General features: G+C 48.0%; 1 protein-coding gene across 4 annotated transcripts in view; it reads left to right on the top strand.

Moving 5' to 3' along the window:
* Window positions 1–24,337, top strand: part of LOC100073594 (core histone macro-H2A.1) — a 99,053-nt gene that overhangs the window by 42,291 nt on the left and 32,425 nt on the right. For all 4 annotated transcript variants that reach the window (XM_029050753.2, XM_029050751.2, XM_029050752.2 and 1 more), the window contains exons 3-4: window positions 19,884–19,990; window positions 21,253–21,450. In XM_029050753.2, coding sequence (XP_028906586.1) covers window positions 19,884–19,990; window positions 21,253–21,450 — 305 coding nt within the window. The remainder of the gene's footprint in view (window positions 1–19,883; window positions 19,991–21,252; window positions 21,451–24,337) is intronic.

Here is a 24,337-nt window from a genome sequence, read left to right as displayed (position 1 = left end):
TTTCCTCTTCTCTCACTCCCTTCTGAATCGCCCTGAAGTGCTCCCTTTATTTATCCCCGCCTCCCAGGCCCATAGGACTTATGTACATATGTATAACCTTATTTATATTAATGTCTGTCTCCCCCTTTAGACCGTAAGCTTGTTGTGGGCAGGTAATGTGTCTGTTATATTGTTACATTGTGCTCTCCTATGCACTTAGTACAGTGCTCTGATAGAGTAACTGCTCAGTTGATAAGATTGACTGACTGCTCTTGGGAAGAATTTTGTCTAAAACAAAGCCAAGGAGCTTGTAAAACCATGATGTGTCTATCTCTCTTTGAGGCAGAGGGAAGGGATAGGGCTTGGAAGGAGCAACATTCTGGCATTTCGATTGGTTCCCAAAGCCCCAGTAAGTTGACAGATTGAGTGAATGCTAAAGGCCACCTTTCACCGTGCTTTAAAGGAAGCAGTGTCCTTGTGCTTCTTGATAATTGCACGGCCAAGGGGGTAACTTGGTATTCCACAGATTAACTTTCCAAGATTAACTTTCCAACTGTCATTTGCTCTTAAAGCCCATTTTTTCAAAGACCTAATTATTGGCACCAACAGCTAGGACCTTGGCGATGGGCTCCGGCCCCCGAAACCCACCCTCATCGTCCCCACCTGCCCCCGGAACCACTTCTGTTGCATTTATCACGCCCGCCCCCTAGATCCATCCTTGTCATTCCCTGACCTGCCCCTGGAACTCCACCACTCCCAGCTCTGGGAGCTGCCTCTGAGCCATCCTTTGCCCCTGACCCCTCCCCCAGCCTCAGTTTTCCTCCTGGCCGAGCTGATATATATATATACATATATATATATATATATATAGTTGGTATTTGTTAAGTGCTTACTACGTGCAGAGCACTATTCTAAGCACTGGGGTAGATACAAGGTCATCAGGTTGTCCCACGTGAGGATCACAATCTTAATTCCCATTTTACAGATGAGGTAACTGAGGCACAGAGAAGTTAAGTGATTTGCCCACAGTCACTCAGCTGACAAGTGGCAGAGTCGGGATTTGAACCCATGACCTCTGACTCCCAAACCCGTGCTCTTTCCACTGAGCCACGCTGCTTCTAGGCAGCATTGTCAATGAGATCACCACTTGCTTTATTTCAAGATTCTGGTTGTTGGGTGCGACGGGTTCAAAGAAGGCATCACCCGGTGTGGGCTTTGAGCACCGACTTTCCTTTATTTCCTCCACACCCCCAAGCAGTGTCCTGACATGGGGACTCTCCTACCTCTTATCCATCCTCTCTCCAATGGCTCAGGGACCTTCAATCAATCAGTGGTATTAGTTGAGCTTCTGCTGGGGACAGAGCACTTGGGAGAGTAAAGTAGAAACTCACCTCCTCCCTCCCGAGTCCAGGAATTGCCCACCCCTCTATATCATCATTGCTTGGTGCATACTAAGCACTTAACAAAAAACATCATTATTAATATTATTACTATTCTCATCAGGCCCTAGCCCAGTCTTGCTAACAGCATGGGGGCCACTAACCCACTACCAAACCCCAAGGCTCAGGCCGCTTGCCGGGCTGAGCCCCTCTGCACCCACTGCACTCAATCAAGCACCGTCTGGCAGCAGTTAGGTTTGCCGGGTTCAAGTGCGTTTTGGAGGGAAACATCTGTAAGCCGTTAAGTGTAACAGTGAAGTGTAAACTATCAAGGGAGGAAACACCAGGTTCTCTGTTGCCTGAGAAGAGGAGGAAAAAAAGTTAATTTGAATTAAGTGCCAGGAGAGCAGGTTGAAGGGAGGAAAGTGTCGTTTTCCTCCTTCGGAAAATCAAGTCAGCCAGCCCCGGTGAACTCTGCAGTGCAGTCTGCGGTTGTGCTGGCATCCATTAGCTGTACCTGGCGGGCGGGAGCGGAGGGGAGTGGAGGGGAAAGGGCTTAGTTGAAGGATTGTTTAAAATGAGCAAGGCCTGAGGCTTTTACAGTGCACAGTTTCACTTACGTGGGGTGGCTTAAAGGCCCGGGACTGGACTGGACTTTGAAAAGGTCACCTCATACAGGGGTGTGGGACTAAAGATGCGCGATTGTTAGATTGTTAACGACGTCCTTGAGTGTCCACAGTGCTCTCTTTGTCATCTATCATTGTTATCGGTCATTTTGTTTTATTCTCTAGACTGTACCTTCACTGTGGGCAGAGGATGTGTCTATTATATTGTCCTCTTCCAAGTGCCTAGTATGGTGCTCTTGCACACAATAAGTGCTTAATACAATCAATTGATCCTCATTCAACATTCCTAGGTGGGGAGGGTGAGGCAGGGTTAATCCTCCCCATTTTGCAGATGAGGAAATGGAGACCCAGAAAAGTGACTTGCTAGTGGTCACACAGCAGGCAAAGGCAAAGCTGGGAAAAGCTGTTTTCTTGCCACAGCAACGACTGCTGCTCTTCCAAGGGTCCGTGGGGTTAGGGGAGCTGCACTGGTGGAGTCTGAGTGTGGCTGGGGCAGGAGTCTCTGCTGCATTCAGAGCGCGGTTTTTCTGTTTCTTTTGGCAGGATGCTTCCAGAGGACAGTGTGTCGTTTCTATTGGGTGGAGAGAAAAAATGTGGAAAAGTCTGATGTGGTCCCTCCCCAGCTCCCCAGAACTGGCCTGGAGGTTCTGATTTCTAAGGCCCGCCACCCTCTGGGAAAGAATATCTTTAAGTTCCTTTTGGCCACCCTTTGTACCACCCTTTGCACCATTTGCAGCTCTGACTATTAAGAGATTCTCCCCTATGTCCCTAAGCCATGTGGCCTAGAGGAAAGAGCTTGGGCCTGGGACTCAGGAGATCCAAGACAGAATACTGGTTCTGCCACTGGCCTGCTGGGTCACCTTGGGTGAATCTCTTAACCTTCTGGGCCTCATTGGCCCCACCTGTAAAATGAGGATGGGATCTTCGCTCTCCTTGTATGGTTAGGTTATGTCTGTTTCCAGTCTGATGACGATGTATTTAGCACTGTGCTGGGCTTGTAAATATGTTCCCAAAGGGTAATGATGATCCATAGGGTGAACTGGAATGGGAAGCATGGCAGATACCCTAAGCCCATCCTGCTGGGGGTCTCCAAATGGGTACCCAGATCAGTCAATCAAGCAGTGGTATTTATTGAGTGCTTAGTATATGCAGAGCACTCTACTGAGCTCTAGCCCGGCTAGACTACTGTGTCAGCCTTCTCTTTGATCTCCCTTCCTCCTCTCTCGCCCGCTCCAGTCTATTCTTCACTCCGCTGCCCGGCTTATCTTCCTGCAGAAACGATCTGGGCATGTCACTCCCCTTCTTAAACACCTCCAGTGGTTGCCTATCAACCTCCGCTCCAAACAAAAACTCCTCACTCTAGGCTTCGAGGCTGTACATCACCTTGCCCCTTCCTACCTCTCCTCCCTTCTCTCTTTCTACCGCCCACCCCCCATGCTCCACTCCTCTGCCGCCCACCTCCTCACCGTCCCTCGGTCTTGCCTATCCCACCGTTGACCCCTGGGCCACGTCCTCCCGCGATCCTGGAATGCCCTCCCTCCTCACCTCCGCCAAACTGATTCTCTTTCCCTCTTCAAAACCCTACTTAAAACTCACCTCCTCCAAGAGGCCTTCCCAGACTGAGCTCCTCTTCTCCCTCTACTCCCTCTACTGCCCCCCCTTCACCTCTCCGCAGTTTAATCCTCTTTTCCCCCCATTTCCCTCTGCTCCTCCCCCCTCTACCTTCCCATCCCCTCAGCACTGTACTCGTCTGCTCAACTGTATATATTTTCATTACCCTATTTATTTTGTTAATGAAATGTACATCGTCTCGATTCTATTTAGTTGCCATTGTTTTTACGAGATGTTCTTCCCCTTGACTCTATTTATTGCCATTGTTCTTGTCTGTCTGTCTCCCCTGATTAGACTGTAAGCCCATCAAACGGCAGGGACTGTGTCTATCTGTTGCCGACTTGTTCATTCCAAGCGCTTAGTACAGTGCTCTGCACATAGTAAGCGCTCAGTAAATACTATTGAATGAATGAATGAATGAGCTCTTGAGAGCATACAATACAACAGAATTATTAGACATGTTTCCGGCCCATAAGAAGCTTACAGTCTAGAGAGATCCCTCCAGAGGGACCGAGCCCCTGGATCGATGGGCCAGTTGACTGCCAGAGCCCCCGAAGTGCGATGCTTGGGGTACTTTGTGCGGGCCTCTCTGGGCAGCCAGGGTGCTGACCCAAAGGCCTCATCTGCCCCAAAAGGCTTGGGACAGGAGCTGCAGGGCTTCCCCCTGGCCTGAGGGTGGGGGGCTTGGGAGCAGCTGGAGAAATGTGGTCTTGGAACCAAAACAAGTCCTCCGCCCAGCTCCCACCCTGGCACCTTTGTTTGACCTCCAGGGAAGAGATACCCCTCCAAATAAGACTCCTTCTCATGCTTGGAAACTATTGATCATCAGCTCCCTGAGGGTAGGGGCCTTTACTACTCTTAGAGGATGCTCTCAAAGTCTCAGAATAATGTTCCACCCACAGTAGTTGCTCAGAGAATTGATCAGTGGTATTTATTCAGTGGCTCCTGCATGCAGTGCACCATGCTGGGGGCCTGCTGTGTCTAGAGCACTGTGCTAAGCATTTGGGAGAGTACACTTGAGCAGTAGACATGAGCCCTGTTCTTCAGGTATGTACAGCCACAAGGAGTCTGACACACACGAGCCGTTGATATCATTGTTCTCAGTGGGGACGTGGGGGGCCCGACTGGCAGGCCGGAAAACCAGGGGTTATCATTATTAGTAGCAGTAGTCATCATAATAATAATAGTTGTGGTATTTTAGTGCTTTACTCTGTGCCAAACACTGCACTAAGCACTGGGGTAGATATAAGCTAATTAGGGCCCACATGGGCTCAAAGTTTTAAGTAGGAAGGAGAACAGGTTAGACTAGGAATGATTCCGGGTCAGCAGTTCAACTCCAATGGAGGGGATTGGGCCCAAGCCAGAGAGCCACATGGTCCCATTTCTGCCCGGAAAATAGAGCTTGTTTGGAACAGTGCACTTCCTGTGGAGCCAAGAGATGTAGTCGGGACTGTTTTCCGGGTTCCGTGGGGAAGGCCGCTGGGGGTGAGCAGCATTGACCCAAGTTCTCAGAGGTTCCCCAGCCTCAGCTCCCCATGGCCCTTCCTGGGCTGGGGTCGGAGATGGCGGGAGTTGGACCGTCGGACGGAGTTGGTCCCGGGGGCCTAGTCGGGGGCTGCCCTGGCCTGCCACATTCTGGCAGCTCTTCAGAGTCACACAGGGATTGGGGTTGATGGGGTTAAAGCCTTCCGGAATCGGGTAAAGCGGTTCTGAACTCAATAAGTTGCCAGAGGCAGAGGGATTAATTGAAAGCGATACACTAAGCAGGTCTCCTGTCCCGCTGTAGGTTCTCTAGCCAGCATGTTTTCTCCACAAGATTGCCCTAGCGTTCACTTCTCTTTGATTTCTGGGTGGTGTTCCCCATGTTTCTCATGTGAGTCGAGATGCTTCAAACAGCTCTGGAAAGGGCCCTGATTTTCTTCTGAGTGGAAGGTCTCCTTTGAGAAATTGGCACAGTCTCAGCTCACCACCTGTTAGCTGTTAGGCGCCTCGATGTGTAAGTCATGACTTCATCTCCCTTAAGGGGCAACAGACACAAAGAGCCTCCATGCAGCAGATATGGTTTAGTTCAAGCCGCTGAAAGAAAGAAATGGCTTTTGGTCAGTGAATGAGCTCGGAAAGCAGACCTGTCACGGGCCCTTGCGTTTTAAAAAGAGGCCTGCTGTGAGAAACCGCTGCCAATTCCCACTGTTATTCAAGGCAGCGCGAGGTCTGTCATGTGACTCCAAGGAGATCCCTGTTTTGGGAGGCTCAAGGTTGTCTGGCCCGCCGATGGCCATGGAGAAGCCATTTTCCCACTGGGAGGGGCGGAGATGTGCATTATGGGGCCCTGAGATTGGACAGGATTGAGAAACAACGTGGCGTAGTGAATAGAGCCCGGGCCTGGGAGTCAGAAAGACGTGGGTTCTAATCCTTGCTTTTCCATTTGTCTGCTGTGTGACCTTGGACAAGTCACTGCACTTCTCTGTGCCTCAGTTACCTCTGCTGTAAAATGGGGATTACGATTGTGAATCCCATGTGGGACATGGACTGTGTCCAACCTGATTCTCTTGTATCTACCCCAGCGCTTAGTACAGTGCCTGGCACATAGTAAGTACTTAAAAGATGCCATTTAAAAAAAAATCAAGGCTCCGAGTGATTCAAAGGACAATGGCCTAGCAGCAGTGGGGCCTAGTGAGAAAAGTATGGGTCCTGGGGGCCAGAGGACCTGGCTGTAATCCCAGCTCTGCCACTTACCACCTATGTGATCTTGAGCAAGTCACTTCTCTGAGCCTCATCTGTAAAATGACGACCCATTACCTGTTCTCCCTCCCTCTTAGATTGTGACCCCCCCCCCCCCCATGTGGGACAGGGAGTGTTACTGACCTGATTATCTTGTATCTACCCCAGCACAGTGCTTGGCACAGAGTAAGTGCATAGCACATACCACAGTTATTACTATTATTGTTATTAGGAGAACGAGACAGACAGGGGAACCCGATCCAAGGTCAGGGGTCTAGTTAGTGAAAGAAGGGCTAGCCGGGAGTAGTGAGCCCATCTTATTGTCCACTGCAGAGTCTCTTTGCAAATCAAAGAGCACTGTCCCACTTTGCTTCATCCAAGTTTTAGACTGGATGAAAATGTTGGTTCTTTGAAGGCAGAAACTTTGCCTTTTTTTCTCCTTTCTGTGTATCACACCCCATTTGGTTCTGCGCAGCTTTAGATGAAATGGAGGGTTGACACTTGTCTGGTGGATTTGCTTCATGTAGGCAGACGAGCTGGGAAATTCAGGCCAGGAAAATCCAGAATGATCCAGCTGGGCAGCCTACTGGACCAAATCCCGGTAGTGGTCATTGGCCAGTAGTCCAGCCCTTCATCGCAATTGGGTGAACGCTCAGGCCTAAGTTGGTGATGGACATTGATTTTTTACCAGTGGACTTGCACGGCTGAACCAGGAAGTAACGACTATCTGAGTTGCAGCCATGACCGAGGGGGGAGGATTTAATCTCCATTTTACAGATGAAGTAACTGAAGTACAGAGAAGTTAAGTAACTTACCCAAGGTCACACAGCAGAGAAATGGCAGAGCTGGGATTAGAAGGCAGGTCTTCTCTCTCCCAGGCCTATGTTCTTTTCACCAGGCTGCACTGCTTTGGTTGGGACAAGAGTTATTTCAGCTCTGGCTTTCAAAAAATCCCATTTCAGGGACCAAAGGTCCATTGCTTTTCCTCAAATCAAGCAGTGTTATTTATTGAGGAACTTCTCTATGCACTAAGCGCTTGGGAGAAGACAGGGCATAGAGTTGGTAGCAAGATCCCTGCCCACAAGGAGCTGACAGTCTAGGTCCAGTCATGCTGGAAACCCTCAAGGAATGAAGATTCTGGTGTTGGGCTATCAGACCACCCTGGTTCAACCCAGCCACTTTGGAAATTCAGAGCATCTCCAAAGTCCCTCTGAAATCCCCAGTTCCACCCTTTCAACGTCCTGAATTAAGACAAACAAAATAAAGCCAGACAAATTTGGGTTCAGTTCAAGTTTTTAACAAAGGCTAAATAGCCGGTTCCAATTTAAAAGAAAACAGGGCACCTATTTTGAAAAATCTTGCCTAGTAGACACAACTGGTACATATAATTCTCATGGACACGGGAGCTTGGCTGTTTGCAATTTAGCATACATATCGGTGACTAAAATCCTCCCTGACCTTCTGTCTTCGGACAGCCTTGACTTTCAAAAGCGCGTGGATTAGGCGCAGAGTCAGGAAACAGCCTAAGTACAGACAGGGCTGAGCTGTTGGTGTTGCACCATAGTTCTTGAGGGATGAGAAATGACTTCTTTCTTCCCCCCGGCCCTCCTCCCCACTCCCGGTTAAATGTTGCCTTTCCGGAACACAAAGCAAATGTGTCACTCCGTGTTCTAATCTACAGGAAGCCCAACTGTCCCCTCTTCCCTGCCTTCTCCTCTGCTGTGGTCTTGACATTTCTCTTTCTCTGTGAGACAGAGTCAAGGATCAGGTTTCTGAAGAGAAGGAGAGAGAGTATGTTTGAAAACCTTGAAGAACCGAGGTGTGCATGCTTGTGTGGGACAGAATTCAGTCCATCTTAGGTATTTATTGAGTGCTTTCTATATGCAGAGCACTGTTAAGAGTACAAGAGTTGGTAGACATGTTCTCTGCTTACAGCGAGCTTACAGTCTAGAGATAGTGCTACAATAAAAAGCCACAGCTGTTTACAATGTGTATGTCAGGGGTGGAGGGATGGGATAAATGTGTTTCTTTTAAAGGTGGACCTGAGAGGTGCTTTAGCTTGTGTGTCCCTTGGTGCCGGGTTGCTATGGTAACTATCCATCTGGAAGAAAACGTGTGAGGAAACAGAAGCAAACGCCATTACTCAACTAGCCAGAGTGTGAAGCCGCCCTTCTGGTTTGAGCAAGAGCTCGATTTGCAAATTCAGGCCGGGAAAACCCTAAATAACCTGGCTGGATGGCCTACTGGACAAAATCACGGGGGCAGTAGTCCAATCCTTCATTGCCCTTGAGTGACTACTCAGGCCTAACTTGGGCCAGTCCAAGAAGTCCTGTTGATGGGCTAGTGACCAACATTGATTTTTATCAAAAATGGACTTGTGTGACTGATCCAGGAAGCAATGACCAACCGAATGACTACAGAGGGAACTTAAGTGAGTTTGGAAGCTTTAGTTACTGCTACCCAACACGCTCTAAATCCAGTAGATTTTTTAAAAAATAGTATTTGTTAAGCACTTACTATGTACCAAGCACTGTATTAAGTGCTGGGGGAGATACAAGATAATCAAGTTAGACACAGCCCCTGCCCCTCATGGGGCTTGCAGTTTGACTGAGGGAGAATTTTTTAATCCCCATGCAGAGCCAGTACTAAGCGCTTGGGAGGGTACAATGCAACAGAGTTGGCAGACACATTCTCTGCCTACAACGAGCTTACAGACTAGAGATTGTGCTACAATAAAAAGCCACAGCTATTCACAGTGTATATGTTGGGGATGGAGGGAGGGGGTCTGAAGCCTGAGCCTCTGCCCACAGCCCTTCTTGAGCCGCCCGGGCTGCAGCCTCCATCGACTCAGGGAGCGATTCAGGCTGGTCCCCCTCAGACCAGAGGCAATAGGTTGGGACAAATCACCAAGATTGGGACAACTCACCGTTCACAGGGAATACACCCCAAGCCATTGTCATCGACTAGTAATTACGGTAATGGTGAGTCGGTGCATTGTGAGGTTTCCTGCTGAATATGAAAGAGTTGTGGGCAGCTCTTGCCAGGGCTGGATTGCACTTTGCTGAGTCCCCCCGGTGTGAGGAAGCACGTGAGGAGAGAAATGCCTCCTGTGGCCCCAGACTCTGCCGAGAGCCCTAATAATAATCATCTTTATGGTCTTTGTTAAGCTCTCGCTGCACGCCAAGCACTATACACTAAGCTCTGGGGTAGATACAGGATAATCAGATCGGACACAGTCCCTGTCCCACGTGGAGCTTATGGCCTAAGTGGTAGGGAAAATACACTTTGAATCCCCCTTTCACAGCTGAGTAAACTGAGGCAAGTAAAGTGACGTGCAAGTATAGCTTCATAGAGCCAGGCTGGGGGCATCCTAATGGACTTGCCCGATCAGGAACTCAGTTTTCACCAGGAGGGTTAACCCCAAATCTGGAGGGATTAAATCTTTGAACACAAAAACTGTGAACAGCGAGCCCTTGCTATTTGGGGAGCCACTTCCTCCCTGGACTGGGGCTGCACGAACTCCAGTCCCACCCCTAGCACAGCTGCCACCCCAGAGCCTTGGGCAGTTTGCTTCATGTAATGGGCACAATCTCAACCCCTTACCAACAGCAGGTGAAGCTCTGGACAAGGAGATCCTTGCTACCCTGTCGCAAAAAAAATAAAAAAAGTTCTACCTACGGGTGTGCATAAAGGGCCTGCTGCATTGTAAAAGATTGGGGGAGGATTCTGGCCATTTCCCTGGGGCTTTAATAGTCATGTAGCATATGCGGGGGGGCACTGATTGCACTAGAAGACCCGGGATGCCTCTGTGCTGACGCGACATCGCACACGTATGTCACTTTATGTGTGTTGTGCAGATTGTGCAACCTAACCTGTTGGTGTAACATGGAACGCTCGGCAGAAATCAGCGGAACCAGCGTGTCTCTGGGGGTACCTGTGACACTGCCTGCAATCCTTTGCTCCATAGGCTTTGTGCTCCCCTCCCTAGTCCCTGAAGGCACAGGTGCCACTTCCAAGCTGGGAGGCTCAGCAGCAAGACTTGAGGTCGAGGGAGGCTGGGAGTTTAAAAAAGAAATATTGGACAAGGGACAGACCAGCTGAAAATAGACCTGGGCCTGCCCTATAAATTCTGACAAACACCCTCCCTAGTGACACATTTCACTGTCACGCTTCTCAAGTAAAAAACCACAGGGTATGTCGGTCTTTCCCTTTTTCCCTTCTAATCCTCAGCCCACTTCTGTTTTTTGGCCATCCTCTCCAGTTTTGGAGGGAGTTTACGGGGCTATCCTGGGTCACTGATTGTTCTTAAAACTGGAGTAACTAGAAACCTAGAGCCTGACCTCCCACTGTCTCCCAGGTTCCCCCTCAGGCCAAACTTCCCTACTCCCATTCCCGGAAGAGACGATTCTCCAGGGCTGGCAGAGGTTGCCACCTCAGTCTCCCACAAAGCAGCTAGTCATCTAGGTCTCAGGCGGCCCATCCCCTGTCTAGTTGCCATCTGCCACTAGACACATTTTATGACTCTGAACCTTCTGCTGATGCTATATCAGACTTCCCACTGTTACCAGAGGGGACAGAGGTTTTGGAGCAAGTGGGGTCTTGAAAGGCTCAGGAGTCCCTGGGAGAAACACTGTAAAAATGTACAAAAACAGCTTGGTTCTGCAAAATGGTGGCTTTGCAACTATCACAATATGCCGCATGGTTGGCATGACACAAGTGACCTCATGTCTGAAAGTCAGGAAGACTGTGAGTGGCCACCATTGCCAGCTCCAGACTCCAGATGGGCAGGTCTCCTTGCCTCACCCTCAGAGGTGGAATCGTGCACACCTTCTCTCTCCGTAACCTCCATTTCTTCCCTTTCCTTCACCCCTGGCTGTGGGTCCTCTCTTGGAATCCTCCCCTTGCTGATGCAGGAAGAAGAAATAGGACACTGCAACTTCCCGAAAAGACTGCAAGCAAGCCGTAATTTCTAATGGAATTTCCAGCCCCAGGAACGGGGCTGAGCACTTAGCAGAACAAGCATTCACTGTACAACGAACAGCACTTTCTTTTTACAAGGAGCAAGCGGCACCCACAGTCAGGCCTCTGGGTGGGCTATGGGTTCCTGGCCCTGTCTCATTTCTGCATGACCTCACAGCCCAGCTCTGCACAGTGGATGCAGTGACTATGTGACCTAGCTGTGCCCAATATTGTTGTCAGCACCACTGAGTTTTTGTAGAACTTTTACTAGGCACAGACATATTGAGTGGGGAGGAGGGTGAAGGTGAGTGGGGGGCCTGGGAAGGGGTGAAAGACATTAAGCATTGAACCTCTGATGGCCTCCTTGTTTTCCTACAGCCCCAGGATGGGTAGGCACTCTGAAATGGGTCCTGTCTTCCTCATTGCAGGCGTGTTGCAGCCAAGTTCAAACTCCAATCTGCCCCTCAAGCAGGTGGATGGGAAATGTGCCCAGAGTACACTGACCAGCAGGCCAGCTCAGGGTATCAGCTAGTTCTATGATTGTGGTTTGTCTGAAGTCATTAAAAGACAAATGTTCTTTCTCTGTGCTTCCCTCAATTGAGATAAATTGCTTTTCACTTAGCCTAAAGGTTAGTAGATAAGAGGATTCAAGTGACTCTTTGAAAGCACCCAGGAAATACACCCACCGTGGGCTTCCCCTCCCTCTTCAACCTTATGTAGGTAAGGTGGTGAGAAAATGCCCATAAAGTCACTCTACTGAAAAAATGTAAACTGAGTAGTTTGGGGGTTTTTAAGAGATTTTTACCAAGTGCCCTAAGACAGGAAGGTAGGGGATATGAGCTTTGATTTTTTTACCTTCTTTGTTTTTCTGTTTCCAAGATGATATTTTTATTCAGTTCCGTTTGCGTGATCAACCGAAGTTTACGTATGGCTTCTCAGTGTTCTTTTTTGGGTGGACTCTGCCACTCAGATAATGATCAAGCCTCTGGGTTATCAAGCAATCAGTGATATTTATTGAGTGCCTACGGGGAGCAGAGCATTGTACTAAGTGCTTGGGAAAGTACAGTACAACAGAGTTGGTAGTTGTAATCCCTGCCCACAAGGAACTTACAACCTACTGGGCAGAAAGACATTAAAATAGATTAGTTATAGTGTAGGTATAGTACAGGAATATATAAGAATATTTAAGTATCGTGGGGCTGGGGTGAGCATCACCCCAAGTTCATAGTAGTTAGTCATGGAGAGTTTAGGACAGAGAACCTGCCTGGAGGAATTGGTTCTAGGGCTAGTGGTTTGGGCAGTGCCATATTACAGTCTCTCATCACCTCCAGGTGTATTCCCTCCAGGCAGTGCATGCCATGAACACAGAAGCCATCAGGGCTACGACCCGCGGTCAAGCACACGCACATTTTACATGCAAGACCCGTTTCTGGCCAAAGCGACTGCAGCACAGCACCGCTGTTGTAATAATTGTGGTATTTGTTGAGTGCTTCCTATGTGCCAGGCACTGTACTAAGCACTGGGGTGAATACAAGCAAATTGGGTTGGACACAGTCCCATCCCACAGGGGGCTCACAGTTTCAATCCCCATTGTACAGCTGAGGTAACAGAGGCACAGAGAAGTGAAGTGACTTGCCCAAGGTCACACAGCGGACAAGTGGCAGAGGCAGGTTTAGAACTCATGACCTTCTGACTCCCAGGCTTTATCCACTACGTCATGCTGCCTCTCTCATAGTGGCCTAGATCAGTAAGTTGTAGCCAGGGTAGTTGACTTGGTCAGCTTCATCACCCATGACAACTGGCGATTTTCAGGATTCCTGCCGAGCCTGCCCACCACATGAGTCATCCTAGCTGGTTCTTGGGTCAGAAATCCTCAACCCTGAGAAGCAGAATGGCCTGAAAGAAAGAGCTGAAGCCTGGGAGGCGAAGGACTTGGGTTTTAGTCCCAGCTCTGCTACTTGTCTGCTGAGTGACCTTGAGAGAGTCCCTTGGCTTCTGTCTCTCAGTTGCATCACCTGTAAAATGGGGATTAAGATCATGAACCCCTTGGCACTGTGTCCAAGATGATTGTTCTGTGTCTACCCCCAGTGCTTACTATAGTGCATGTCACATGATAAGCACTTAAATACCATAAAAAAAAATGTTGATGGCATAGCCCCATAGGCAAGCCTTCCCCTGCTTCTGGCTGGGTCACTATTCCTCTCCCCATAACGAGGAGGTGTCGGTCACTCTTTGGAGGAGGGAAACCCAGTTAGAGGTCATGGGGCTGATATGGAGTGGAGGTTGGTTGGAACTAATCCTTCCTGTCCCCTGATTTCTCTCACTTTTATCCTGTGCCATTTCAAGGTCTCTCCCACAGGGTCTGCAGATTATTCTGTGCTCTGAATTTGTGAGGCAGATTGCTAGGTTTTGGGAGATCAAGTGTCTTCACTCTGCCCCAGTTTTTGTTGCAAAAGGGATAATCAGTGTTGAAATATGTATATTTTTCAATGATCTCCTCACTTACCTTTCAACAAACATGTTGCACCCAATAATAATAATACTAAAAAAAAATCGTGGTTTTTGTTAAGCGCTTACTAGTTGCCAAGCACTGTACTAAGTGATGAGATGGATAAAGAATAATAGCCCCTGCTTCTTAATATCTGTGCTTTAGCTGCTCTAGGAAATGTTCTTCCTAGATATGTGCTTATTTTTTTAGCCATTTTTAGTTTCCTGATTTATTATGGCAGGGATGGATGAAGGGAGGGGCTGTATTGCCCAAGGAGTGCTTTTCTATTGCCTTCATTATGGCCTGCATGTGAGTTGAAAGTTCAGTTGTGAAAAAGAAGCTAGAAAAGCATTTGGGTTTGTGCCCTGCATTCTTTATTCAGTTCTTTCTCGCACAGGTCCTACAAGTGGTCTCACAGAACTCTTCCCTCTTAACCACAGGTGTCTGAGCAGTACTCACCCCGATGCCCCTGGGCCAGAATCAGTGCACCACTGGATTTTCATGACCACAGTTCCCTTTGCTCTACCCCTGCTCCCTGCCCCACAGTACTTGTGTTTATATGTAAATATCTATAATTCTATTTATATCAGTGCCTGTTTAACTTGTTTTGATGTGTATATATCTATAATTCTATTTATATTGATGCTATTGATGCCTGTTTACTTGTTTTGATGTCTGTCTCCCCCCTTCTAGACTATAAACCCATTGTGGGCAGGGATTGCCGAATTGTACTTTCCGAGCACTTAGTACAGTGTGCTGCACACAGTTAGTGCTCAGCAAATACGATTGATTGAATGAATACTAAAATTCTCACTCAGAGATGCTCAAGCTCACAGATGCAGGCAGCCTCACCACTGGCAACGTCCTCTTCAAACCAGAGGATAGTTCTTCTGTGATGCAGATCTGGGGGTTTTGAGCTAAAAGGGAAGGAGAAATGGGTGTTTTTACATTCTGGATGGTTTTGTGTAGTTTTGGTTGAGGATCTTCCAGAATTCAGTCAGTCCATTGGTAGTATTTATTCAATCAGTCATTCAATCAGTTGTATTTATTGAGTACTTGCTGTGTGCAGAGCACTATATTAAACACTTTGGAGAGTACACTGTAACAGAGTCGATAGACAGGTACCCTGCCCACAACAATCTGACAGTCTAGAGGGAGCTTGATTGAGCAGCTTCTGAGGGCAAAGCACAGGATTAAGCTTTTAGGAATGTGGAACAGAAGGAGGCCTCATAATCCCCATTCTCAAGGAATTTACAGTTTAATGGAGAAGGCAGAAAAATATTTTGGAAATGGTTGGAGCTGGAGGAAGAACAAGGATTGAGCAGGAAGTAGTAGGAGTGTTTCAATCAGTATCAATCAAGAAGTAGCGTGGCTTAGTGGAAAAAGCACAGGCTTGAAAGTCAGAGGTCGTGGGTTCTAATCCCAGCTCCACCACTTATCAGCTGTGTGATTTTGGGCAGGTCACTTAACTTCTGTGCTTCAGTTACCTCATCTGTAAAATGGGGATTAAGACTGTGAGCCCCATGTGGGACAACCTGATTACCTTGTGTCTACCCCAGCACAGTGCTTGGCACACAGTAAGCGCTTAAGAAATACTGTAATTATTAGTATTAGTATTTATCGAGTGCTTACTGTGTGCAGAGCACTGTACTACGTACTTGGAAGAAGCAGTGTGGTTTAGTGGATTGAGCACAGGCCTGGAAGTCAGAAGGACTTGAGTTTTAATCCTGGCTCTGCCACAAGGTCTGCTGTGTGACCTTGGGAAATTGACTTAACTTCTCTGGGCTTCATTTACCTCATCTGTAAAATAGGGATTAAGACTGTGAGCCCCATGTCGGACAGGGACTGCGTCCAACCTGATTAACTTTATATCAGCCCCAGCGCTTAGAACAGTGTCACACAGTAAGTACTTAACAAGAACTATTATTATTATTATTAGTAGTAAAACAGAATTAGACACGTTCCCTGCCCATAACAAGCTTAGCTGAAAAAAATGATCGAATATGCAAATTAAAAAAAAAAAATCTGAGTTTTCCAAAGTGCTATGGGTAGGTGTTGCGATGAAGTGACAGGTTTTGGGAATTTGAGGAAGGAAGGCTTCCTGAGAGGGTACAGTACAGTATCTCTCCCAAGCACTCAGTACAGTGCTCTGCACACAGTAAATGCTCAATCAGTGCCATTGATTGATTGATTGATTGGAGGAGATGGGATTTTAGGAGGGCCATAAAGATCTGAAGCAGAAGCCCAATTTAAGGCAATCTTTGACATGATGAGAAGAGATCAGTCACCAGGAGACTGAGCAAGAAAATGGCTCGATTACCTGTCTCTTTGGAGACTGCAGTCTTTCCCTCTGAAACTAGATTGGAAACCAGAGCCCAGGGGAAAATGGAACAACTTGGTGACTATTCAATACCCACAAAGCCAGTTTCTCCCTACTTAATAGATATTTATCATTTCCTCTTTTTTATGGTATTTAAGTGCTTACTATGTGCCAGACATTATACTAAGCACTGAGGTAGATAGAAGCAAATCAGGTTGTCCCACATGGGGCTAACGGTATTAATTTCCATTTTACAGATGAGAGGACTGAGGCACAGAGAAGTTAAGTGACTTGCTCAAGGTCACATAGCAGACAAGTGGTAGAGCTGGGATTAGGACCCTGGTCCTTCTGACACCCAGGCCCAAACTCTATCCACTAGGCCAAGCTGCTTCTCATTAGCACTTCTCAATTCAAAATTCTCCTATTGATAACAGCAAGCATCAGCAAACATGAGTAAAATTTGCAAAGAACAGTCAATCGATGGTTACTTATGAATTGGTTACTGTATGCAGAGCATTGTCCTAAGCACTCGGGAGAGTACCACGTCACTGAGTTGGAAGACATGTTCCCTGCCCACAAGGAGAACAAAACAAAGTGATACCCAAGTATACAGGCTTCATTTCCACTCCCATATGCTTGTTCACAGTTGGTCCCCACATATATGCTTAAGTTTGAGGAGCCTAAGCAACAGCCATATTTCACGGAATGCAAGAACTTTCCAAATAGTTGTGTTAACACTTCCTGCATTCCCCTCAGACACCCAGCCCTGAACGCCCACAAAAATGTGTTTCAGTTACAACGTTCAAAATATTTGCTGCTTTTTGGAATCATATCATTCTTTCAGTAGTATGTATTATGGGCAGAGTGCTGTATTGGGTACCTACTGTGTGCAGGACACTGTACTACCTACCTACCATGTTGAGTCCATGGATGGTATTCATTGAACACTTACTGAGTACAGAGCTCTTAGGAGAGTAGAGTAGATTCTGTAGGCATGAACCCTGTCCTTAAAGAGTTTACAAAGTCACAGCACTGAACTGTGTGTCTGTTGTGATTGGGGCACAGTATCGGCTACCATGTGCAGAGCGCTGTACTGGACATTTACCATGTGCAGATTGCTGTACTGGGCACCTGTCACATACCATGGTACCACAGTCTCTCCTTCAGGAGTTCTGCTTCTCCAACCCCTCCATTATAGATCACCCCCAAGCCTCAGATCTGTAGAGGGGCTGTCCACCTCTGGTTTCTATGGAGCTGCAGGTGTCCATGACTCACCTCTCAAAACTGTTCTCAGACCAGGGAGAGATATATGCATATGCAATAACTTATTCTTCATGAAGTTGATATATATTCAGTTGTTTGTGCAGATGTTTCATCCCCTTGTGTTTGTGCAGCTTTTTGGTTTATTCTTGTTTTTCTTTTTGGCTTTTTAAATCTGTAAATAATTTTCTATTTGTCATTCCCAGTAAATTCAGTCTCTTTGAGGGCAAGGAATGGGTGCACTCAGAAGGGGCTCGAATAAATGCCATTGATTAATTGGGCACTTGGGAGCATGCAGTAGAAATAAAAGACACAGTCCCTTCCCTTCAGGAGCTAGCATTTGCCACTGAAAGTCAATATTTTTCTTTGGGGAGGAAGTGTTTTGACTGTTGAGACATTACCTAATCACACATAAATACCATGACCATCATCAGCACCACCAAACTTATGTAATAGACACAATATCAAACAAAAGCAGTCCCTCTCTTTGGCCACAGCCTCCTAACCTGCCTCCTTTCTCTTAAACTCCCTGCCAAAGCAGCTCTGTCCCTCCATAGAGATTGTTGATCTCTAGGGCTCACCAACTTTTCCCAGGTCATCATGCCCCACTTGGACCTTTTACCCAGCCTCCCCTCTCCTTGGACACCATTCTCTCTGCCGAACTCAACTTCCTCGCCCCCCGTTCCTCCATTGACCTCGCCCCATCGACCCTTAGCCCAGGATCACCTCCAAGGTATGCTTCCTCTGTTCCTGCTGGGGGACTCTGTTTGTGGAAGTCTAAGTACCAGGGTGATATTGGCCACTTCAGTTTCATCCCTACCTTTCATTCATTCAATAGTATTTATTGAGCCCTTACTATGTGCAGAGCACTGTACTAAGCGCTTGGAATGTACAATTCGGCAACAGATAGAGACAATCCCTGCCCATCCCTGCCCAGTGACGGGCTTACAGTCTAATCGGGGGAGACAGATGGACAAAAACAAGACAACAAAATAGAATCAAGGGGATGTACACCTCATTAACAAAATAAATAGGGTAATAAAAATTAAAATGAGCACAGTCCTGAGGGGAGGGGAAGGGAGAGGGGGAGGAGCAGAGGTAAAGGGGGCTTAGCTGAGGGGAGGTGAAAGGGGGAAAGGAGAGGGAGCAGAGGGCGGAGGGGGAAAGAGTGAAGGGAGGTGAGGTAGGAGGGGGCAAGTTGATGGAGAGCCTTGAAGCCCAGAGTGAGTTTTTGTTTCGTGCGGAGGTTGATAGGCAACCACTGGAGGTTTTACCTGCTATAGCTATGGCAGCATTGGAAGCTCCTTGAGGGCAGGGATCATATTTGCCAACTGGTCCAAGACCTTAACCCATCATGACTACTGCATCAACCTCTTTGCTGGCCTCCTTGCCTCCTCTCCCCACTCTTCAAGAACCCCCAGTGGTCCTCCTAGCTTGTCTCGCTGATCTCCTATTACAACCTCTCCCACACACTATTTCCTCTAATGCCAACCTACTCACTCTACCCCGATCCCATCTATCTCGCCATCAACCCTTTGCCCACATCCTCCTCCTCTTGTCTGGAACTCCTTCCCACTTCATATATGACAGACTGCCACTCTCCCCACTTCCAAAGCCTTGTTAAGTTCACATTTTGTCCAAGAGGCCTTTCCCAACTAAGCCCTCATTTCCTTTTCTCCGTTACCCTTCTTGTGTCATCTATGTACTTGGATCTGTACCCTTTAAACTCTTAATATTCATCCCACCCTCGCGCCTCGGCACCTTTGTACATTTCCCCAATTTACATTAGTGTCTGTCTCCCCGTCTAGACTATAAGCTCCTTATGGGCAGGGAGTGTGTCCAGCAACTCTGTTGTATAATATTCTCCCAAGTGCTTAGTATAGTGTTCTGCCCAGTGTAAACTCTCAATAAATACCATTGCTTGATTCTCTGTGTCTGTTTCCTCATTATGTAAAATGGAGATTCAATACCTCTTTTCCCTTCACCTTAGACTGTAAGTCCCATGTGGAACAAGGACTGTGTCTCACTTATCTTGTACCTACCCCATGATTACTACAGTATTTAACAAATACCACAATTTCATAATCTAGCAGCCATCTAATCCCATTTATTGCTCGAGGAAGCTGAAGCCCAGGGAGATTCAGTGACTTGCTCAAGATTAAGACAGCAGACCATGGGCCTATAGTTGAGCTACCATTGAGGCCTTGAGTATAGGTGTGAATGGCCCTGTCCCAGGGCTCTGGAGTTTGCTTCCTTAGCTTTGGGAAAGAGATCGGTGAGGGAGTACTGGACTGGATTCCAGGGAGCTGTTCCAGGCCTGCTGGACAGAGCACTTCCCCAACAATGTCATTCCTGCAGGCAGGCGGGTGAATTGTCACCTATCCTGGATCATGAGGGGATCTCTAACTTTCCCAGTGGGAGGGAGACTATTCCAAGAGGACAGGCAAGTGGTCTACCCTCCGCTAACTGGACACCGGGGATTCTCCCAGCGGGGTCCGTAAACACCCAAAGGTCACATCTCTCTCCTCCTCTTCCCACAGCGGAAATTCTGGAATTGGCTGGAAATGCAGCAAGGGACAACAAGAAGGGGCGAGTCACTCCCAGACACATCCTGCTGGCTGTAGCGAATGATGAAGAATTGAATCAGGTATGAGGGGCGTGGGGGACATGGTGGCCACAATGGGTGGGGGACTCCTTGCCAGGTCACTGGACAACTAGGGGCACAGAGAGGGATTCTCAGGTTCTCTGCTCCCCTCACTCCTGCAGCGATCCCAGCAGAGACAGGATGATGCTTGCTTGTTGGTCAGCCTCTAAGAGGGGCTAGTGCAGGTGGGGGTCAGGCATGGAGCAAGTCCGCAGACATCACTGCCACCCTGGTGGTGTGAGCACAGCCCCAGCCGCCCCACCCAGGACCTGGGCCACCATTTTCCTGGCCTGAGCGGCTTCTCTGGGACTTCCGCCTTCCTCTCATCAACTCTGATGTGGTGGGAGTCTAGGGATGGAACATAGAGGGCAGCAAGGAGTCCTGGCAGCAGAGGGAGATCTGTCAGGCAACATGACTAGGTTTACACAGTTCAGCTTCTGAATAGGTTCAGAAACAACTGTGTCCTCCTCCTTCCCCCACACTGGTTCCCTGCCTCGGCTCAGACATCCCTGACCCAGTCCCCTTTGAGGATGAGGTAGCAATAAGGGCAGCACTAAATTTGAGAATGGGAGTGTTATATTGACCTTTTTCCACCAAGGTCTTCCTTGACTTCCACCTGATTTCTTTTCATCCCAGCCTAATTATTTCCAGAATGTGAGGGCCTATGACAACTTTCAAACCTGTTGCTCAGCTGAAATCTCTTCCAAAAAGATTGTTACACTTGGGTGCCTTATGCTGTATACTGCCAAGGTGCTTGAAAACACACATTTGTGTGTTGTTTTGTTTTGCTGGCCCACTTCAGTTGTTTTTGCTCCTTTGTGAGGATTTTGGGATGTAAATTTGAGCTTCTGGAGAACAGCAATGGCAAAAATAATATACCATGGTGGATTTGCCTGTTTTTTCAGGCAATGTGGTCTGGGGGAAAGAACTCTGAAGTGGGGAGTCAGGGAACCTGGGTTCCAGTGTCAGCTCTGCCTCTGGCTGCTGTGTGACCCTAGACAAGTCACTTAACTCCTCTGGGCCTCAGTTTCCCCATCTGTAAAATGGGGGAGAGGATACCTGCCTCCCCCTGCCTCGCAGGGATGTTGGGGAATGAGCTTTGGAAAATCAGGAGGCCAGTACCAGTTCAAGGTGTTGTCACAAGTATTGCCATCATGTTTGTCTGGGCTGCCTGGGATGGAAGAGTTTGCAAATGAAATGTTAAGTGGTTCCCCAGGAACATGGAGGTCACTGATCCTCACCATGTGCTGTCGCTTTGTACGCAGTTATTGAAAGGGGTGACCATTGCCAGCGGGGGAGTATTACCCAACATCCACCCAGAGTTGCTAGCCAAGAAGCGGGGCTCCAAGGGCAAGCTGGAAGCCATCATTACAGCACCCCCCGCCAAAAAGGCAAAGTCTCCACCCCAGAAGAAACCTGTCTCGAAGAAAGCGGGGGGCAAGAAGGGAGCACGGAAATCTAAGGTACTTCTGTGGCGAAGCTGGCGTGGGCGGTGGTACATTCTAAGGCCAAGCCTAGGTGGGTGAGTCCCAGCTGGTTGTTAAATCTGCGGCAAAGCTGGCATAGGTGAATCTGGCTTGGGGGAGTCTGACTGGTGAGGGTGAGCCTGACTTGGGGTAGAATCCAATGTGGCTGAGCCAAGCTTTGGTGAGCCCTAAAATGTCCCTTTAGAGGCTGTTCTTTAAGATCTGAGTCCATCTTTAGGAACACACCTTGGCCATTTACTTGTACTCCAAGGTTAGACCTACACCAAATAGGGAGAGACTGGGGGCAGATTAGTGAAGAGAAATTTATAATCCTCTTGTCAGGAAAGCTCTCTGGCTTGATCATGCTGCCGTTCTCAGTCACACTGAAGGGATTTCGTAAGGCCCCGAGCTGTTCCTCACAGGGAGAGAAAAGACAAATCCTGGCCCTGCCACCTCCCACCACATTCTCCCCTGGGGTGTAATGACCGTGGATGAGTTCATGGTATGGGCTCATGTTGGGGTGAGTTTTCCAGGATTAGGCATGTCTTTCTCTTCTGAACCATATAGGTGCTGTTCTAATGAGCACAAGCTCCTCTCTTCCTATGGGTAGGTGTGATCACGTTGCCACAGAAGTGCCACAGAAATGATTCTGTAGTCAACCAGACTCAGACCAGTAAGAGAGCCAGCTAATTCCAGGAAGACTTTGGATCTGGCCTGCAGTAGCACTGAGCTTCTCCATAATGGGATTTGGATCAAAGCCCAGGGCGCTTTTTCCTGCAGAGCTAGAACGACCTCAAAGGTCATGTTGTTTCCCCTGAAGAAAAGTCTGTGGGGGCTGATCAACCTGTCATATTTATTGGGCACCCACTGTGGGCAGAATACTGTACAAAGTACTTGGAAGAATGTACAGTCAAGGCCAGAGCTTCACCCTCTGCATATCTGAGGAACCTCTAATCCTGAAGAAACCTGGAACTGATTTTGAAGCCCACCCTGGTTCTCTAACTTTAAGTGTCCCAGAGGCCTGATGTGTTTTTGGTTTGGAAAGATCTCTTACAGAAACCATCCAGCCACAGAGTCAACATGGTCTTCCCAATATCCATTTAAAACTCTCCTATAGTGAGAGAGAGTAATAATAATTGTATTTGTTAAGCGCTTACCATGTGCCAGACACTGTCCTAAGCGCAGGGGTGGATAGAAGCAAATAAGGTTGAACACAGTCCCGGTCCTTCATGGGGCTCACAGCCTTAATCCTCATTTAAAGATGAGGAAACTGAGGTACGGTGAAGTCAAGTGACTTCCCCAAGTCTCGCAGCTAGCAAGCAGTAGAGCCGGGATTAGAACCCACGGCCTTCTGACTTCCAGGCCCGTGCTCTATCCACTACACCTAGTCCTCTGTAGTAGGTGTAATCCAGAGCATTAGGAGGACTGCTCCTGTCAATCAGTCAATCAATCGTTTATATTGAGCATTTACATGTGCCAAGCACTTGTGAGAGTACAGTAGAGTAAGTAGACATGATTTCAGTCCTCAAGGAGCTTACAATTTAACAGGGGAGACAGATATTACAATAAATTACAGGTATGGGAGGCAACTATGAGGGGATGGATAAAAATGCTGAGGTTGGGAGTGGTGAGTTCCTAAATGCTGAGGGGCTATGGACTCAACTGCAAAATTAGTGCGGTATGGAGGGAAAATTGGGTGTGGCTCCTAGAAATTCCTTCACGTTCCACCTCAAGCAAGAGTTTCCCATCTCTTTCCTTGGCAAAGAGACACAGTTACAACATTTAAGCGGTTTTCCTCTTCAGATTCTTGTCCCCCCCACCCCACCCCTACCCCCAAACAGACACATACACAAATTCCAATCTGCTATGGCTATCTCAGTCTAGTGTAGAGACTAATCAATCACATCAGTGGTATTTATTCAGTGCTAACTGCATGCAGAGCCCTGAATTGAGCACGTGTACCCCTACCCTATCCACCTCCCCTTCCACGAACCCACAGAGAATGTCTTTGTGCCCACCTCTCCCCTTTGTTGCTGGGCAGGGCCAGGTGACTGGTGGCAGGGGCAGGTCTCTGGGCTAGTCAGCCCAAAGACAGCGACACCAATTATAGCACCGTCTCAGCCCTCCCCTCCTTACCCATCTCAGATTTTCACCACCGTTCAGAAGAGAACTACAATATTGAACAACACCTTGGAAGTTATTTCCACACTTTGCCAAGGTTCCATTCAATCTGAATTCCACATTCAGGGACCCACAGGGATTTCACCAAATAGTCTACTGCTCATTCTTGAAGTGGGTGAAAATGCTTCTATCTTCCCCGCTACGTCCCCTGTTCCTGAAGGCTGTGTGGTTTAGGGGAAGTACTGTGGTGGGTGTGAACTGGACGGGGAAGGAGGGGCCGATGGGGTGCGTTTTTAAAACTTAAGACAGGAAGCTTACATGGCCCTACTGAGGGTTCCCTGTCCTCGGTGACATCCTGAAATCTCCCCAGTGGAACTAAAATCCTTCCTCTAGGATTCCCGGCCTCAATTGGCCCACGTCTCTGGCCCTATTTAGCAGTTTATATCCACCTGAAACCCAATCTTAGCTGTTTGGATTTCCCATTCTGTTCCCTCCTGGCTAGTGGTTATTCCTCTTAGAAGAAACTTTCTTAGTTGCTCAAAACTCGCTTAGCTCCAGCCCAGACCTCTAAAAATCAGAGTATGTAGTAGAATGCACTGTTCAGAAGGGCACTCAGTAGATATCTTTGTCGTTACTAGTACTTCATTTCTGATCCTCTGGTGTTTCCAGTGTTCCAGTGACTTTCTGAACTCCTGACCCTGACCTCCCTCTGGGCTTTATTTTTTCGGGACACCTAGTAGCTGGATCCAGTGCCCAGAGTTTC

The sequence above is a fragment of the Ornithorhynchus anatinus genome, chromosome X1, assembly GCF_004115215.2.
Source record: "Ornithorhynchus anatinus isolate Pmale09 chromosome X1, mOrnAna1.pri.v4, whole genome shotgun sequence".
NCBI lineage: Eukaryota > Metazoa > Chordata > Mammalia > Monotremata > Ornithorhynchidae > Ornithorhynchus > Ornithorhynchus anatinus.
This window is presented reverse-complemented; position numbering and strand designations above follow the sequence as displayed.